The 18,697-nt window shown below is 40.5% G+C and overlaps 1 protein-coding gene across 5 annotated transcripts in view; it reads right to left on the bottom strand.

Annotated features, from left to right (window-relative positions):
• PPP2R5E (protein phosphatase 2 regulatory subunit B'epsilon) overlaps positions 1–18,697 on the bottom strand; it is an 81,972-nt gene that overhangs the window by 19,521 nt on the left and 43,754 nt on the right. For all 5 annotated transcript variants that reach the window (XM_086614150.1, XM_086614152.1, XM_086614151.1 and 2 more), the window contains 2 exons: positions 14,173–14,369; positions 657–758 (listed from right to left, as the gene is read on the bottom strand). In XM_086614150.1, the coding sequence (XP_086470276.1) occupies positions 657–758; positions 14,173–14,369 (299 nt within the window). The remainder of the gene's footprint in view (positions 1–656; positions 759–14,172; positions 14,370–18,697) is intronic.

Here is an 18,697-nt window from a genome sequence, read left to right as displayed (position 1 = left end):
AAATTTACTAGTGGTGTAAGTCATTGTCCTGACTAACAGAGACAAGATCTGCATCTACATTTTCTATAAATGAATTTACTGCATTAGGATCAACGATGCTTTCCCCAAAATCAGTTTATGTTCTTTGTTCAAAATACCTTGTGCTGACACTTGAGGTACAGAGGAAAGGATGATACACAGCTTTGAGCAATCATCCTGCTACAAACACCTGAAAGTAAACCTCAATCTGGGAGAAGAAGGAAGACTTACACGGGGATGTAGCTTCTCATTCATTTTTCTGATCAGTTGCCAACACCTGTGTACTTTAGTATGAAAACTAAACTACCCTTAGTAAAGCAAAACTGCTAGCAGTAGCATCCCCACAATGCTCTTGCTGAAGCTGCTGAAAAACACTTGTGCATCAGAGCAGTTTGGAAAGCAAAATAATTTTTAAACCAATGAAGGAATATGAGGGACAACATCCATGCAATTTTGAAAGAAAGCTTTAACATTTTGCAAATTCCAGGTAGGTACTATATTATAGCCATGAACAAAATTAATAGATGTCAGTGTCTCACAGACTAGTTCTGATTCACAGGCTAAAAAAAAAAGCTGAGAAAATCCTTAGACATGTTAAGCAATGATAAGCATTTCTTCCAAGATAAATGATCAAAAACCTGTAAATGTGGCCATGATGCCTCCAAGGTGGGCTCATCTTCTTCTGGATCAAATTCATTGCTGTCACTAGGTGGGAGAGTTCTGAAGATATTGCAAGATACCTGAAAAGTCAAAGAAAGAATGATGAGATCTGTTTTTCAAATAGGTACTAAATTTCAGGACTCTATATGCCTATAGCTACTCTAGCCTCCATCACATAAGCAGTATTTCGCCTGCTGTCTGACAAAGTTCTCTAGCAACAGCACAGGTCTAAGGAACCTGTCACTTTACAAACCTGCCACCAGCCTTGGCTTTTCCTTCTCCAGGTCTTTTTGTTTCTGCTTTCCACTGATATCCCAGCATTACCCAATCTGTCACCATTTCTGTCCACCATGGTTTCTGATGAGCCCACCGACATGTAATTCCCAATCCTGCTGAGCGTCACTGGGCTGAGCGCCATGACTGTTTAGAAGTCGTGGGAAATGCCATCGACACGCATTTACAAGTGTTTTCATACAATACTCGGTTATTTTCCTTCACACAGGGAAAATATTAATGATACCTGCTTAAGGTCTCATCTGCCCGCACGTGCTAAGAGTTGCCAGTGCTATTCACACATCATATGCCTGGGCACCTCATGTCAAGTACAGAACTTGGTACTAAATCCAAACAACAAATAGTACTTGCGTGACACTTAGCCTGCATTTCATTTCATGGTTGGTTCGCTTTCCTTAATCTTATTTAGAGGTATTTTGCTGAGACTGCTTGGCTTTGTGAGGTTCACGCTATCAGCACAGACTGAACCGGAGTGCTTTCCTGGGTTAATTATAGTGCTGAATGGAGGGTACAGCTTATTATGCAGCAAATCTGATAAACTGCAAACATGGTGTAGGGCCTTTTCTGCACTTTGAAGGTGATGTTGTGCCTTCCTTGCACTCTGTTACTGCATTTGACCCATCTCTAAGCTGGTTAATCAAACAGCTGGGAAAAGCAGCATGTTATCTCCTAATCTTGTCTATACATGACCCCTTCCTAGTAGTTCAGACAAATTAAGCTATTTAAGAAACAAAATTAGTATGTTCTTCAACATCCTTATTTATTTTTCCAGCCTTTTTACTCCTGTAAATGTTTTAAAGTTGGTCTGTTAAGTATGTTGGCAACCTAGTAAGAAAGGGCCCTTTAAAGCCAAGGCTTAAATACAATCCAAGTACTGATAAAACCAGATTGAAAGCTTCAGAATTAGCAAGACAAACAGAACAGATCCAGGTACTGCATAAACAGAAAGATGAAACAACAGAAAACTGTAGGAAAGCACATGTGGTCCGTACCAATAAAGAATATTTACTGAACACAAGGGAAAGACAAAAGAAGAATAACTAAGGCAAACCAGTGAGCATAGGAAAAAAAGAGCTCCCACTGGTTTCTGCCTGGACTTTTTCCTTTTGCCACAAGAGGGTGTGTTTCACTACAATTACAGTATAAGACACTTACAGAAGCCTTCACTGTGTATCTCGCATCATCAAGTCGCAGGGCTTCCAACCTTAACAGATACAGCACTTGCTATAGCCTGTGCTGAGACACTGAACTCGACTTGCCAAGTGATTACTGGCACTTATTAGGAGATATCCTTTTTCTTCCTCCTCCATCCTCTTCCCCTGACTCATTCACTTCTCTCAAGAGCCCTTCCATGAAAAGATTTTTCTAGTCTCCTGAGAAGTAGTCAAATAACTATTCCAGGAAGCCACACATGTTATAGTTTGTCTTTCCTCCAGGATTCCCGAGCTCCTCCTTCTACTATCACTGATACAAAAAAGCAGGGAGAGAAGGAGAGCAAAGGAGAGCGATCAGAATTGGCAGGACGAGAGTTGTTTCCGTGTTAGAGCACAGGGCAAAAGAGGGTAAATGGCCCAAAGGATTCTCAAGTAAAAAGTGGGAAATGTACCTATTGGTGCCTTGGATTCGAACATCTGGGATTCTGCAATACTTACTGAAACATTTTTGGTTAACACTTTGCATTCAAAAATCCCAGCTTTCTCAGGATTTGGACTAAAATAGGGAACTAGTAAAACCAAAGGCATTTCACAGCTGTTTTTTTTTTCTGCTTTAAACCCCTCATTTGAAACAAGAAAGAAATTTTTCTGCAAATTTAACCATACATAAATTAATGAAACTTGTACCAACAAATCAGAGAAAACGTAAGTATTCATCAGCTGTTGTGTTTAGAAACTGGAGCAACTAATGAATTATGGCACAAGCAAAAGCTGCGAGGAAAAGTACATACTTTCAGAACGAAAAGCTAAACTAAGACGAATTCCTGGAAGATTTAAGCTAAGTCAAATCAAATCTCAAGCAGTTAGTGCCAGGGCCTTCACAGCATGACAGAAGTAAGAAGGGTTCAGCAGCAATTAGTTAAGCACTGACGAATCATAGAACGGTTTGGGTTGGAAGGGACCTCAAAGACCATCTAGTTCCAACCCCCCTGCCATGGGCAGGGACACCCTCCACTACACCAGGTTGCCCAAAGCCTCATTCAACCTGGCCTTGAACACTTCCAGGGATGAATCTTGAGCTTGTAAGAAAACCAGCATGGTTTCTGCAGAGTGCCTATTAAAACAAGGCCAGTCTCAAGGCAACTCAAAAGCAGGGTCTTTTGCATAAGAAAATTAACGTGCAGGAGCAAATGCAAGTTAGAATATGGTCCTAGTATACAGTTTGCTCTCTTTAATTTTCTGGTTTGCATTAAGAGTAAAGCTAAGCTATATGGAGCCAAAATGCAGATATTCTCCTGAGAACAACAGACAGAACAGGTTATCTTTAAGTGATTTCCCCAGGTTATCATAATTTTAAAAGATAATGTGTGCTGTTACAGTTACATTAATCACCACAACCCAGCATGATAGCTCATTTACATGCAGTGTCAATTTATAGCATGCTTATCTAAATCAGTAGCCTCTGGGTGGCTAATGTTTATAAGCCTCTAAGGGAGAACGGAAGGCAACAAATTCTTCCATGCATGAACTGCCCAGCTGTACGTTAGAGACTTTGACAGCCACCACACAAAGATGGGAATACGCTACATCAAATCTGGCAAGAATCATTTTTCTCAGATAGGCATAAGGTAGCTAGTTAGTATTTATCCCTGGGCCCAAGCAGCATGCCAAAATTCCATCAGCTGGATAGCTGAATCATTTCTCTTCTGACCTCTGTTGGATCAAGCCAAAGGACATCCCTGCCAGCCTGCATATAGTCTCTGACGATTCCTCTCCCATAACCAACACAAATGACTATTGATCAATACCGACTTCCATTTTCCACTGATTAGGAACACCTCCAAGCCCAGATGATATTTCTGTAAAGCAAACCAGAATTCTAATATTCTAGAAAGTTGTGTCATGACATATCTCCTCTAGTATGTACTCAAAGATGTCTGCACGCTGTCCTCCATGACTGGCCCTTCCAGAATCACACACCAAACTCGGTGTAGAAAAGTACATCACTGTTCCCCCGCTACGCAGAATTTGAACACTGAAATGCCAGAAACTAGTTTAACAAATTAGTAAAATCTACCCATTGGTATTGAATCTAAAATTTCCAAGATCAAGTTGGAAATGCTGAAATTATAAGATTTTTAAATTGGAAATGCCCAGAAACCTCTAAGCTCCGTGTCAGTGTGTCATTCAGGCACAACTCCAACCAGAAGCAAGACAGACACTTTTCCAGGCAATTACAAGTCAATGCCTATTCGTTAAAAATAAACAAGAAGATAGGGAAGGCTGCTCTGATAGCCCCACAAAGAATGAACTGCAAGTTCTGAACAGATCTGATGACTTTTACCTGGCAATGCAGAAGTACAAAACTATGAACACACAGTTAAAAGTAACAAGCTTCAAAAAAGCTTTGATTTTATCACCACATTTATATTTGAAATAACTTTTACAAAAGAAAGTACTAAGAGGCTTAAGTCTGAAGTCAAGAATAAATGTTTTGAGAAGTCCTCTCTTTGTCCCTGACTGCAGCGCTCCAAAAATGATGACCCTGTAACAGAAATGCTTCACAAATTCAATTTCAGCTCAGTGCTCCTACTCTGTGCTGTTTGAAACAAAGATTTTTATCAGTAATAGTTTTCCTGAATGGAGCCTGAAATGAAAACAAATATACAAGCAGGGAAGCTTAACATATTCACTACATAAAAACAGGATAAGTGAATACCCAGTTAGCTCACAGGGAACACCTGTTCTTCTATTACCAGTAAGTGGAACCATCCAAATTAACCACAAGTACAAATGAAATTGAAACCAAGTATCTCTGCACACACAATGTTTAAAAATACTGTGCATGTTAACAAAATACAGTAACGAGAAAATGTAATTAAGCCATAATGTGAAGCCGTGCTAACTGGGAGACAACAGCGGCCCCTGGAACAGACACTGAACTTGTCCTTCTGAAATATATTTGCATATGTGTTTTTTTTAATGCTGTTTACTGATTTATGTATTTTAGAGCCTGAAGTGACTACCGTAGTCACTCAGCTATGATCTGTCTCTGTAACCCATTGAATCATTCCCAGAAGTCTGACTAAAGTACAGCTTACAAAAAGTAATACCTAATTTTATCTTAAAAGATTATATATGATTCCACCAGCTCTCTTCTCCTGAAGTTTTACTACTAATTTAATTACAGTACTGGTTCTGATTTCAAGGTTGAATCTGCTTGATTCTCCATTGGTTCTTGTTAAACCACCAGATCTCTTCTTCATCTGTGTATGTAGCTGCATATGCAGAATGTATCTATTTATACACAGGTATTTCTATACAGACATGACACTTCTCAGCCTCTGTGCTGCTGAACGGAAAGCCAGAGCTTCTGAATCCAGGCAGTTGTTGTTTTCTTTGTTTGTTTTTAATCCTGTGATTATTTTCGCTTCCTTCCTTTAAGCTCCACCTGTGCACTACAACTGTACTGGGGTAGGTATAGAAACCAGACCTTCTCTTTTTTTTTCCTGGTATGTTGCCATTTTAATTTATCGACATTCACTTCTTTGAACAGTGCACTGTACCACGAACTCATACTGAGATATTCATGATAGCAATCCACAATGCTCACGTCCTTTTCTGTACCACTGCCTGCCTGAATACAGTCCTTCAGGGCTTAATATCATACGCCTTCATTTTGTCCAGCAGCATTGCTTTGGACTTGGCTGAATCAAAACGAACTACATTGGACTGCGAACACAGTCAACAACCCGGACCGCAGGGTGGGGCAGAAGAGTGCTTCTCATCTTTTATTGACCTTTAAGCCTTCTAAAAATTCCATCAATAACCTGCAAGAACTTAGCTCTAGATCAGGGCTCCTAAACTTGTTAGCTTACCATCACTCATTCCAGCAGTGGTAGCAGCTCCCACCCATACAGATGAGCAGGCAGCAGAACTGAGATCCTCAGGCTCCGCTTCTGCTGGCAGAGAAGTGCAACAGGAGCGAGTCTGTAGAACAACTCAGCTGGAGCTCGGGTGCAGTGTCCACACCACCTACGTCTGGAGGGAGGGGTTTCTTTCTAGCGATCTCTTGCATTGAAGCCCATTATCAAGTTGGAAAGCATTAGGAACACTCCAGTAGACGTTTTGTTCAAAAGGAACCGAACCTACAAACCCTAAGACTTCTCTCTCACAAGCATCAAAGTGGAGTGGATCCACTTCACTTCAAAGTGGGAGATCCACTTCACGAGCACACTCACAACCTAAGTCTGAAGTGCTAGCACAGACCCATCCCCAGGCAGCACCCCTGGGTCCATCTTCTTGCTGCTGGAAAGCAGGGCTCTGAAATTCCACTCTAAGTCACCTAGACCTGAACCATAAGAGGGTACCCTACTAGTAACAACTGTTCATTGCTATCTCTGTGTAACTATGTCGTGAGATGATCCAGTGGAACAGTTATTTAATGTGTGCCCAGCTAATTCTGTACAATACAATCTAAAAAAAAAATAAATCATAGCAATAACTCCATTACCTTGGACAAATTAAAGTACAGCACCAGCAGAAAGAGCCCTTCATCTCTAGAGCAAGCGTGAGATGAAGTGAAAGGCTGCCAATACATGAACTTGAACTCTAGAGAGCATTACAAAACTCGTACTGTCTCAGACTCCAAACTGAAGAACCAAACAAAAAAATCTAAACTCCCAGAAGATTCACATTGTGTTTATCTACAGACACAAGACTTGAAAGGTATTTAACAAGATGACACAGCCAAAACAGGGAGTGGGGGTGTACACTACTTTAAAAAAAAAAAAAAAAAGAGGCAGTAAGGTGCAGTTGTGTGACACAAGTACTTGGAACAAAAATGTTTTTCCAGTTTATTTCTGTGCTTCAGACCTAGTCACTGCACTATCATGCAGATAAAGTCTGACGAATGAAAGGCCTGTGTAACCAACAGGAGGAATAATGGATATGGGTAAACGTAATTACATACTGTCGGGAAAAATTATTAGGGACAACTACTGCAAGAGGAGCTGCCTCCAATTGATTTTTTGAGAGGAGTACAGAAGATCGGAGCCTCTTCTTTTAATAAGCATTGTGTTTTGTGTACAAAGAATGTGACTAATAAAAAGCATCTAACAGAGGAATTTGGAAATAATGCATAAAAGAAACCAAAGTTAGTGTCTTTTCTTGATTCTACAGAATTGATAACCCTCACATTAAAAAAATGAACAGAATTAAAAACACAATGTGATTTTTGTCTCTTTTTTTAAAATTTCGATGGCAGACTTGTTCCATCATGGCTGCACCTACATGACAATTTTTATTCAAAGTCTGGTTTGGGGGTCAAAGGACACTGCATCTTCCTTTCAGCATTTCAAATGGTTTCATAACAATATGTGCAACTTTTACTGACTCAAGTTGAGTCTAAGATTAATTGCTAATATTTTACAGAATTCCTTAAGTTATATAGAATTCATACTAGAAAAGAGATATTATTTGTCAATTCTTACAAGAATGTATGATTTCATTTATTTCCCTTAAACTCAAAATGACATTCAGTATTATATTTTTAAATCTCATACAAGAACCAAGAGGAACACATGGAGTGCTTTTTTGCTAAATCAAAAAGGTAAGAGTGAATATAGGTAGACTTGCATAAAAGTCTCTATCCAAGAACATTTTAACATGGAAAACCCTGAACAGAATGAACATTTAGCAAGCAAGGTGTCATACTTAGCCATAAGCTATAGCTAAAGCTATAGAAAATAAAGAAATTCATAATGCCTATGAAGTCTAACAGTTAGAACACTTCCTAAAAATGGGTTCCTTAACATGCTAAAAAAGTCCTGGCTTAACAAGATATTCTTTACGTTTAACAGGTCTGTCACAAACAAACTCCTGACCAGACTCTGCCCATACATCAGTTGAGACAAACTTGCAGTAAAAGGAATGCAATCCCTCTAGATTTATGTCAGTAGAGAGAAGAAGAAGGAAAAAAATCAGAATCTGACCTTTAAAATTCAAGGTTTTGTATTTATTTGAGTTTTCATTTAAACAAATTTCTTTCACTGTGTTGCTCAACACAGCTCAAGACATCTATTACGATGTTTCACTTTCGCTACAGAGATTACAGTCTTATGTTACTTGATTCGTCATTCCAGAAAAGATAAAGACGACAAGAAGCCAAAGGCATTTCTGCACTTAGAAGAGAGACAAACAAAGTAATACCATTGAATTCCAACAGGTATATCTCAGAGTGGATCAGTTTCATTAGCCATCTCTTACGGGCTAGCAACTGTCCACAGATGTTGCACAAACATCACAGTAAATGTCAGGGGTTGAGTTTGCAGTTTTTGAAGAAGTAGGAGAGCTGAAATGTTGCTCACCAACAAAGAGATTCGGCCAGATTTCTCAGTTTAACAGCTTGTCAATTTTTCCCATCCGGAAAGAAATCAGTTTCCTTAATCTATGCCTTAATACCCAGAAAACACAAAAAGCTTTACTACATACACCCTTTAGCATACCACAGATAATAACAAACATTTATTTCATTCAACTACCATTGCTTAATCTACCAACAAAATCAGGATCATTAGTTTAAGCCTCCACACTTTGCTCAGACAGGAACAAATTTTAGATTAAGTGTCCAATTATTGGCTCATAAAGCCATATTACTGACATTTCCTTCTTAGCAGAATGTGGTTTAATTGGCAAGGGTCTTTTTTCCTAAGACCAGCCTAATTCTAAAGAATGTCATTGCCCTTCTGAACAACACATCAAACTGCGGGGGAAGCGCACTGAGCAAATACCCTCCTGAATAAATCTGTCCAGCTTATGGCCATTAACACAAATCCCAACCGCTCTTCCCATCAATTGATATTGATGACAGTGATGAGGCCACTGCAAACTTGCTTTCGTGGCCGTTAGTAAATTCCATTTTTTTTTTAATAACCCACAACATGCCAAACACTTCTGTATATATCAAGCTAAAAAGAGAGGTTTAAAGAAGCAGACATGGACATAGGTTGACAAATACCCGACTGATTTCACATTTAGCTACGTAAAACATCATATCATATGCTCAAGAGAACAAGATGGAAATATGTGACATTACGATTAGAGATTAAGGTTTTAATGGCATGAATTTAGGATGACTGGCAGTAAAAATATCCAGGAGCTGCTATGCTGGCTACCACAAATGACTTTTTCAAACCCTTACATCATAACACCATCACATTCTAGAAGTAATTAAAAATAGCAGAGTTTCTGAAAAATTTTACGGGCAACCTTTTTCTATCCTAGTATCGTAAAGCCAAACTCCTTTTGGGCCATGAACAGAGAACACTAATATATGCATGCATTATAAAACTTTTTTTTTTTAAAAAAACGGCTCTTCCACAGATACTTTTTTTGGACATTTTAGATAATTAAGAAAGCAATCTAGCCATTAATCCTTCTTTATGAATATTAGTAACTTTTTAAATATCAGCTTCAGACTGGTGTGCCTTTTTTTCTGCTCTTAAATGATGCCAAAACTCACAAAATAGCTTCTTTCTTTTTCACCTGTTTACAGTACTTCACCTCTAAATCACAGTAGCCCAAAGGGCCAAGCAGGAAATATTAGTTCCTACATTCATGAACATAAAACATAACAGGGAGAAGACCTTCCAAAGGGACAAAGAACACTTGTGCTCCTTTTTGATCCCTTTGAAGATACTGGTCTTTCAGTGAAAACGCTCCCGTGACAATTGTGGCAGGCAGTCAATAGGGACCCCAATTTGGTCAGGACATAGATACTGCTGTTTTTTCTTCGGTATCATGACAGGTCAGAGACTGTCAACTTGACAGCTCCTTTGTGAACGCAGCTGGGGACGTAGATGAAAATCCTCAGAAGTAGATAAAGGTGGCAGTTACACTCGTGAAGCCAACTGTGCACAGTTCAGTCTGTCTCAGTATATGATTATGAGCACAATTCTGTGTGAAACACGAACGTGCATTTATTGCAAAGAACAAGTTACACCAAACATGACGCTTCAGCGCAAAGTGACTGATGCCATCTATTCCGCAGGCAATACGTGCTGAAAACCTATTTTATATAATATTAGGAGTCCTACCTTTCCCTCTAGGGCCTGTACAACTGCACTCAAAATAATGGAGGTGTCTTGCTTTTATAGGCAAAGACCAGGAGGAAAAACAGCACTTTCACCAGACAGCCTATCTGTAAAATGCAGAACACCTGCAACGCACAAAAGCCCTGATGATGTGGTTTAGGAGAAACACTGCATTAGCATTCGCTGGGATGTTCAACGGAAATCATTCATGCATTCGCCATGGATTCACCCACGTAAATTCAATAGCCGAGCACAGCATCCTGCTCACATGGAAAACCACCAAAGTGTTTTTCCAAGAGCGTACACACCAAGAACACTGCCGGCTGCCACAGGCACCATGAGGGTACACCAGCTTTCCAGTTTAGAAACTTTCCGTCCAATAGTTTCATAGATTTCATAGATTTTCTAGGTTGGAAAAGACCTTAGAGATCATTCAGTCCAACCATCCCTAATCTCCCATTAAACCATATCCTTAAGTAGTTCATCCACCCTTTTCTTAAACACATCCAGGGATGGGGACTCAACCACCTCCCTGGGCAGCCTATTCCAGTGGCTGACAACCCTTTCAGAGAAGAAATACTTCCTAACATCCAACCTGAATCTCCCCTGACTAAGCTTATACCCATTTCTTCTTGTCCTATCACCCATCACTAATGTAAAGAGCCCTTCCCCCACCTCCCCACCATCCCTTCTCAAGTATTTGTGATCAGGTGTCCCCTCAGCCTCCTCTTCTCCAGGCTAAACAGCCCCAACTCCCTCAGCCGCTCCTCATAAGTTTTATTTTTCAGCCCCTTGACCAGTTTAGTCGCCCTTCTCTGGACCTGCTCCAGGAGCTCAATATCTCTCTTAAAGCGAGGGGCCCAAAACTGGACACAATATTCCAGGTGCGGCCTCACCAGTGCTGAGTACAGGGGCAGGATCACTTCCCTGTTCCTGCTGGTCACACTATTCTTGATACACGCCAGTATCCCATTGGCCTTTTTGGCCACCTGGGCACACTGCTGGCTCATATCAAGCCGGTAGTCAACCAACACCCCCAGGTCCTTCTCCGCCAGGCAGCTCTCCAGCCACTCCTCCCCGAGCCTATAGCGATGCTTGGGGTTTTTACACCCCAAGTGAAGGACTCTGCACTTGGCCTTATTAAAGCTCATGCCATTGGCCTCAGCCCAACGATCCAGTCTGTTCAAATCCCTCTGAAGGGCCTCCCTACCCTCGAGCAGATCGATACAGCCTCCCAGCTTGGTGTCGTCCGCAAATTTACTGAGGGTACTTTCAATTCCCTCATCCAGGTCATTGATAAAGATGTTAAACAGAACTGGACCCAGCACTGAGCCCTGGGGAACCCCACTGGTGACCGGCCTCCAGCCGGATTTAGTCCCATTTACCACCACTCTTTGGGCCCGGCCATCCAGCCAGTTTTTAACCCAAAGGAGGGTGTGCCTATCCAGGCCAGCAGTTTCCAGTTGCTCAACCAGAACACTATGAGAAACTGTATCAAAGGCTTTACTGAGGTCAAGGAAAACTACATCCACAGCCCTTCCCTCGTCAACCAGGCGGGTCACCCTGTCATAGAAGGTGATCAGGTTCGATTGGCAAGACCTGCCTTTCATAAACTCATGTTGACTGGGCCTGATCACCCGGTTAACCTGTATGTGCTCATTAATAGCACTCAAGATAACCTGTTCCATGACTTTGCCCGTTTACATCTTCATTAAAGCACAGGTGTCTGTTGCAGGCTAGAGTTTCTTACAAAATCTAAATATTACAACTTTCTCAGGAAATTCTTTAAGAAAAAAACAAGTCCACTTCTCTAATTACTGAGGCATCTTTTTATTTTTAAAATAGCCAGGTTTGGGCAGTCAGAGACCACTGAGTAGTCAGATACAGGACTTGAGCATATTCTCAGTTCTCCCCTGCTTAAGTACCCTGGCACTGAAGAGAAAACGTAGCTTGAGTTCAGCACTGGAGCCCAAATGCAAGGCAGAAGAAAGTAAAATGAAGAAGGGCATGATGCAATAAAAGGATCAGGGGAATACTGGAGAAAAGAAGATGGAACGGTTTCCCATCAAAAATGAGCTAAGCTAAAACCGGAATTCCTGAAGGTCCGTTAGCAAATATCTGTGAAATCCACAGGAAAAATTCACGCTGTATCTTTACTTCCAGTGACTCCTCCATACCCTAGTTACAGACTATATTTAAGAAAATTATTTAAGCCCATGCTCTTCAAACTATTTAGGCAATGCATCATTTCCTTAAGATAAAAACAGTTTTGTGAACCAACATAAGTGACTGCAGGGACAGTAGGACACGCCAGTAAAGGGGTTTTGCATCTTTTCTACAGTTCAAGTTTGGATTGCTTCATACATTACGATTTATAATTCAAATTGAACTTTGTGAGCAGTTACAGATCAAATTCTTCTTGTTTCTTGGGGCTCAACCTAAGACAACACAAACTTGCAGAGTCTTTATTCTACAAATGTTGCTGCAGTAAACTACAACCAAAGTCACTGCGAGAATACAACCTCAAAAACAAAACCACTAAAAATATAAAATACCAAATTCTCCCAGGACTGAGTCTGGAGGCCTCTTCTACACACTGAAAAAGTGCCCAATTTTACTGAAGTTACCTGTGCATCAGTCTCCTGTTTATACAAAGGGTATGATATAATTTGTTCATCGCAAGGGGTACAAGTAAGATTAAACTAACATTTGCAAACCATTTCGACACTACAGTGCAGCACCAGCAGAAGAATTCAGCAAAGAACTAGTAACTCTGTATTCGAATGGTACATGAGACCACATGCTGAACAAGGAACACAACAGACTGAAAAGCAGTTCATTCAGAAGATTGGTCCAGTTCAGAAGGGAGAAAGGGAGGGTGGGGGAGAAGGGGATGAATCTGATCACATAATTACAGGCTTTCTGACAATTCACACACACAAAGAAGCCATATTAAAATTTTTCCATACACCCTTAATTCTGTTTTTTTTTTCTTCACTATTAACTGTTTGGTGATTCTGTCACAATTTACAGCTATTTTTAAATATTACAGACAAGCAACACAGCATGTAGCTGTGTGTCAGAAAAGAAATCAGGAGCATATGTAATGCAATGTAAAATCTATTCACGTTTTTCTTTTTACAGCACATAGCTAGTGGATTCCATGATCACACAGTACCATTAGGAAACCAACATCACCAAATCTGTGTTTAACTAATTGCTTTCTCATTTAAATAATAGGTTCTAAGCGTTCCATATGGTAGTACAGAATAAATACTTTAAAGCAGTGAATGATTTTGCCAATCGCGATGAACGTTCTTCACCATACAGCCAGCATCTGGTACTGTTTCCATTTTTACCCTGAAAACACTATTATTTGCACTTCATGTATACAAGGTATGGCTTTATTGTTGAGTAATCTTGCTCACTCTAACAGCAGCTGCTATGAATCCACATATACAACCAAGAAATTTTCATGCTGATCCTATAGAACATTTTTAGCATTTATTATTTAAAAATCATTATCTGTGCAGTTTAAGCTATCTCCACCTAAAGTACACACTCAAGAGCTTGGATAAAGTTCAAAGAAAGATAAGAAAGTTGCAAAAATTATTCTATTATTTATACTGAGGTGGAGAGGGAGGGTAGGTGGGGGGAAATGTGAGGGAGACGGATTTTATGACAACTGGCTTTCGCCACCAGGAAACAATCCAGGTTTCCTTTCATACGTTTGCGACACTGTAATAACCATCATCTACTTGACTTTAATTAAGCATATAGAAAAATTAATATTTTTGTCTTTGGAGAATTATCCCCAAGTGATGTCTAGTAGAAAATACAAATGAAAGGCCTCATTTAATCCACCTACTCCAGGGTTCAGTTTCGCCCACAATGCGTAACTGGAATTGCAAGTGGATTTAAAGAGACCATGAGAAAGGAAGGAACTCACTCACCATTCTAACTACTTCAGGGTAAGTCTGCTCTGTCAAACAGCCTCTGCTTATTGTAATGTAGTCCACCAGTTCATTAAGAGTGGAGCGCTTGTATTCTTTCATTTTAAGGTCTGAAAGCGTGTCCATGAAGTCAAAAATGACACAGCACTGTTGAAGTTTCTTTAGGAACAGTTCAGGCTGCTCTGAAGATGGAACGTCTATGAAACAAGAAAGGAAATTTGTGAGTCTAGCATCTTATTATACAAAACAAAAATTGCTTTTTGAATATCAATTTCAAAAGAAAGCAGTAATCATACAATTTTGTAAAACAGAGCTCAGTTTAACAAACAAATCCCTTATAGGCGCTGTACTACTACTGTGCATTTGAGATCTTGAACAACATGTTGTAGAAGTAATTTGATCATCATCCACTATCAAGAAAATAAAGTTCACCAAAAAAGTCCAGGCTGAAGTGGAGAATGCAAACACAACAGCATTCGAGAATGAATTCTACGATATACCACTACCTTCACTGGAGGCTGACAGTCACCATCGTTACGTTACACTACAAAGAAGGATGAAAGAACTGTCAAACAGATCAAGCTTGATTAATTCATATTTCTAAAAACACTGCGTCATTTATAACTCTGTACATGAATATGTATATGAATACACAGCAAGACTATAATTCTGCAAACAAGTTTTCAGATTCAATCATTATCTCCATGTTGACACTTTCCACAGCAAAATCAATTCCACTGAAACATAGTAAGGATTTTTTACTGTACTATGAACATGTAACATGCATCAATAGGAACATTTGCACACAAAGTAATAGTATGTACTTGACCGGTAAAGCAAGCAGAATGTACTACTTACTACTTATGCTCTGTTTTCTTCATTCTTAGCAGATAAAAGACTTGGTAAACTAACAAACCACTAAGCAGTTGACATTCCTTTTATTATTTTACTAAGTGCATCAAAAGAGTAAGCAGAAAGTTTAGTTTACCTGATGTTCATGTGCAGAAAATGCTAACAATAGTGGAAAGTTGCAGAAATGAAATATGCATTTGCACTCTGAAAGTATGCCCTCAGACTTCCTTTGATCTATTTTTTTTTTCAAGGCACAAATGCTGTCAGCACCAGAATCCAGTGAATGACCTTACGAGCCACAACACAACATGCAAATGAAAAATTTTGCTGATTTCAACTTGAAAAATTTTAATAGCAAAGAATCGATGTTTGTTTCTTAAAACTTGGACATATTATTAAAAAGCCAACCTAAGATGGAACTTACTGTTGACACAAGAGTATGACAAGTTAAGGAACACTTGGTAAACAATGGAAGCTGTTAGTACTTGTATAGTAGGTTTAAAGATGAAGTACCATGAATCTGTTTTAATTAAAACCACATACACAACAGTAACCAGTTTCAAGTTCAAAAGACCTATGAAAGATTCCAAGGTCATAGTGTATAGCAGCACAGTTTTAAAAAGTACTGATAGAGATACAAGGACCCCAAGGCACTTCACGTTAACTCTCTACATTGCTTAAACGCTGGAAAGAATAAACATGGATCACAGTACAAACCAAGATGCTACGTGCTTTCTGACGTGACATGAGAAAGCACAACAGACTAGTCAACCTTTTTCTGCTTCCAGCACTACAGCAGTGACAGGATTCAATAGGTTGGCAAACTGCATTCCACAAAGAACAACCAAGATCTTGGTAAAGTTTAATTGAAGACACCAGGCAGCACACACCAATCTCATTCATTAGGTTTGGGTAAGCTCTACAACAGATGTGTCCAAAGGAAATTAAGCAGGGGCGGAGGGGAGTTGTATAGTCATGACACCACACATCGTATCATCAGAATTGTTCACCTCATGTTCCCAAAGGCTATATTCATCTGCGGCACAGAAGATGCAAGAAAGGTGGTCCTGCAGAACCCCAACAAGACGAGCTATAGAGGAGAATATCCCCCAAATGCCTCTGGAAAACTGACGGTCCCAAAACCAGGTCACCCTAAAACCATTCCACCAGCCAGGTCTCTCCCATACATAGAATCATAGAATGGTTTGGGTTGGAAGGGACCTCAAAGATCATCTAGTTCCAACCCCCCTGCCATGGGCAGGGACACCCTCCACTACACCAGGTTGCTCAAAGCCTCATCCAACCTGGCCTTCAACACTTCCAGGGATGGGGCATCCACAACTTCTCTGGGCAACCTGTTTTAGTGTTTTAGGTAGGTTCGAGGATTTGGCAAGGAGACAGGCACACATGGTAAGGCTCAACACCAGCACTATTTAGTAGTCAGCAAAATCACTCATTCCCTCTTATATTCCAATCGCTTCGTCAGTCTCCGGCTGTTTCCCTCGCGGGAGAACAGAACCGCGGATCAAGACTCCGCACTCGCTTCGTACTGTAAGTACGACTCGGTCACTCACACACAGGACAGAATATTCCAAGAGTCGAGGGTCACACTGGTTACACGTGTTATATATGGATATATGGATGTGTACATGTGTGTACCTAGAAATCCTACAAGCAGTTTGCCCACATGCTGTTCTTACCCAAATCACTCACAGACCTGCCAGCACTACCGCTCCTGATGCCATGACCATGGTCAACCCTTGGATATTGTTGCACTCCGGGGTGGAGGCTGACAGGCACTCCACGTCGCAGGTGTCCCTGCAGAGACTCCGATGACGGAGTGCGTCTCAACCTGTACCCCTGTGCGGGCTGTGGTACACCCTTCGTCCCTCCACGTGGGGCCACCACGTGGCAGCAGGAGTCGGGCAACACTCCGCCTCTTTTGTTAGATAAGGGCCCACCGTCGCGCCTGCACACGGCAGCTGGGGGGGTCACCCGGTGGTCTGCCTTCCTCACTAAGTCTTCCTCTTCCCACGTCTTGCACATTCGCTTTCTCTTTCTCTGCCAAAATTTCCGAGTTTCTGCTCACTCAGCTCTGGAAAGTCCCAGTTCTGCTCCATCAGTTCTGAAACATTGTATCTAGTCCATCGGCTGAGCCATAGTCCCATCTTCGTTCTACCAGCTCTGGAACCCTGTGTCCCATCCAGTTGCACACAAGCTTTTCCTCTTCTCACATTCGATGTTGCAACTGGCAAATCACCAGTTGCAAACTGTCTGAGAAAGCAGAACTCCAACAGCCGATCAGTGCAGTGTTACTTAATCAATGGAAAGTCAATCATTGGACCCAAATGACATTCACGCGTCACCTGTTTTACGCTCACCTCCACCCTGTGTTTCACCACCCTCACTGTAAAAAATTTCTTCCTTAGATCTAATGAAAATCTCCCCTCTTTCAGTTTAAATCCATCACCCCTTGTCCTATCACTACACACCCTTGTAAAAAGTCCCTCTCCAGCTTTCTTGTAGCCTCTTTGGGTACAGGAAGGCTGCTAGAAGGTCTCCCCAGAGCCTTCTCTTCTCCAGGCTGAACAGCCCCAACTCTCTCAGCCTGTCTTCATAGCAGAGGTGCTCCAGTCTCTCCTAAGGAGCATTTTTGTGGCCCTCTTCTAGACCTGCTCCAACAGCTCCATGTCCTTCTTGTGCTGGAGACTCCAGAACTGACACGGTTCTCCAAGTGGGGTCTCAAATACATTCAAATGCCTCTCAGCAGCAGTGCTGAAACCTAAGATAAGCCAAGGAGTCAGAGAAACTCATTAGCCTTCACCCATTACAAAAAAGACCACTTCTATTAACATCCTTTCTAAGGTTACAGCCTTACAGGAGATAAAGGCCCTGGGGAAGCCAAGTACTTGTGACTGCTTTCTTGACTAATTGCTGTCAAACAATACAAAAAAGGAGAATGGACTTCAGAATTCACTGTTGTTAGCAAGCATGCAACAAAAATAATTAACAATTTTTTTCCAAAAGACAGACTGTAAATATAAGCTGGGGAAAAAAAAATAAAAAAGAAAAAAAAAAAGAAATAAAAGTGCAATCAGTTACTTTTCAAGAGTATTAATTGTAACTTGCGCTCTTTCTTATGCCATTCATAATACACCACAGAACTTGACAACGTGTAAATGGTATCAGTAAAATCTATGATGTTACATGGACACAATGGGGTTTTGGTTGCATTGTTCTACACGGCTGGTACACATTTACTTCAACCAACAAGGTTATCCTAGTCCAAGAAAAACACAGGCTGAAATCAAATGGGAATCCATTAAGACACAATTCAGCGCAGGTTATAACCAGACTTGTATGACTGCAGATTATACTCATTTTAAGGTAGGGTCAGTATTAAATAAAAATTAAAAAATGACTAAAGCATTAAAATAACTAATAAAAGTTTGTTTTCTTTTTTCCTCCAGTTAAGTATCTGGAGGTGTGGGAACAAAATGAAGAATATAATTAAGGTCTTCTCAAGAAAAACCACTCGAGAGCACTACACAAAATTCATGCCAGCCTTACTACGTCAATGACCAATGCAAACTATAGGAGCAAACTAAAAAAAAAAAAAAAATCCCAACCAAAAAACCCACAAACAAACAACAAAAAAAACACTAAAGCCCCA

This window comes from Tauraco erythrolophus, chromosome 6 (genome assembly GCF_009769465.1).
Source record: "Tauraco erythrolophus isolate bTauEry1 chromosome 6, bTauEry1.pri, whole genome shotgun sequence".
Taxonomy (NCBI): Eukaryota; Metazoa; Chordata; class Aves; order Musophagiformes; family Musophagidae; genus Tauraco; species Tauraco erythrolophus.
The sequence above is the reverse complement of the archived record's forward strand: the minus strand, read 5'-3'. Positions and strand labels throughout refer to the sequence as shown.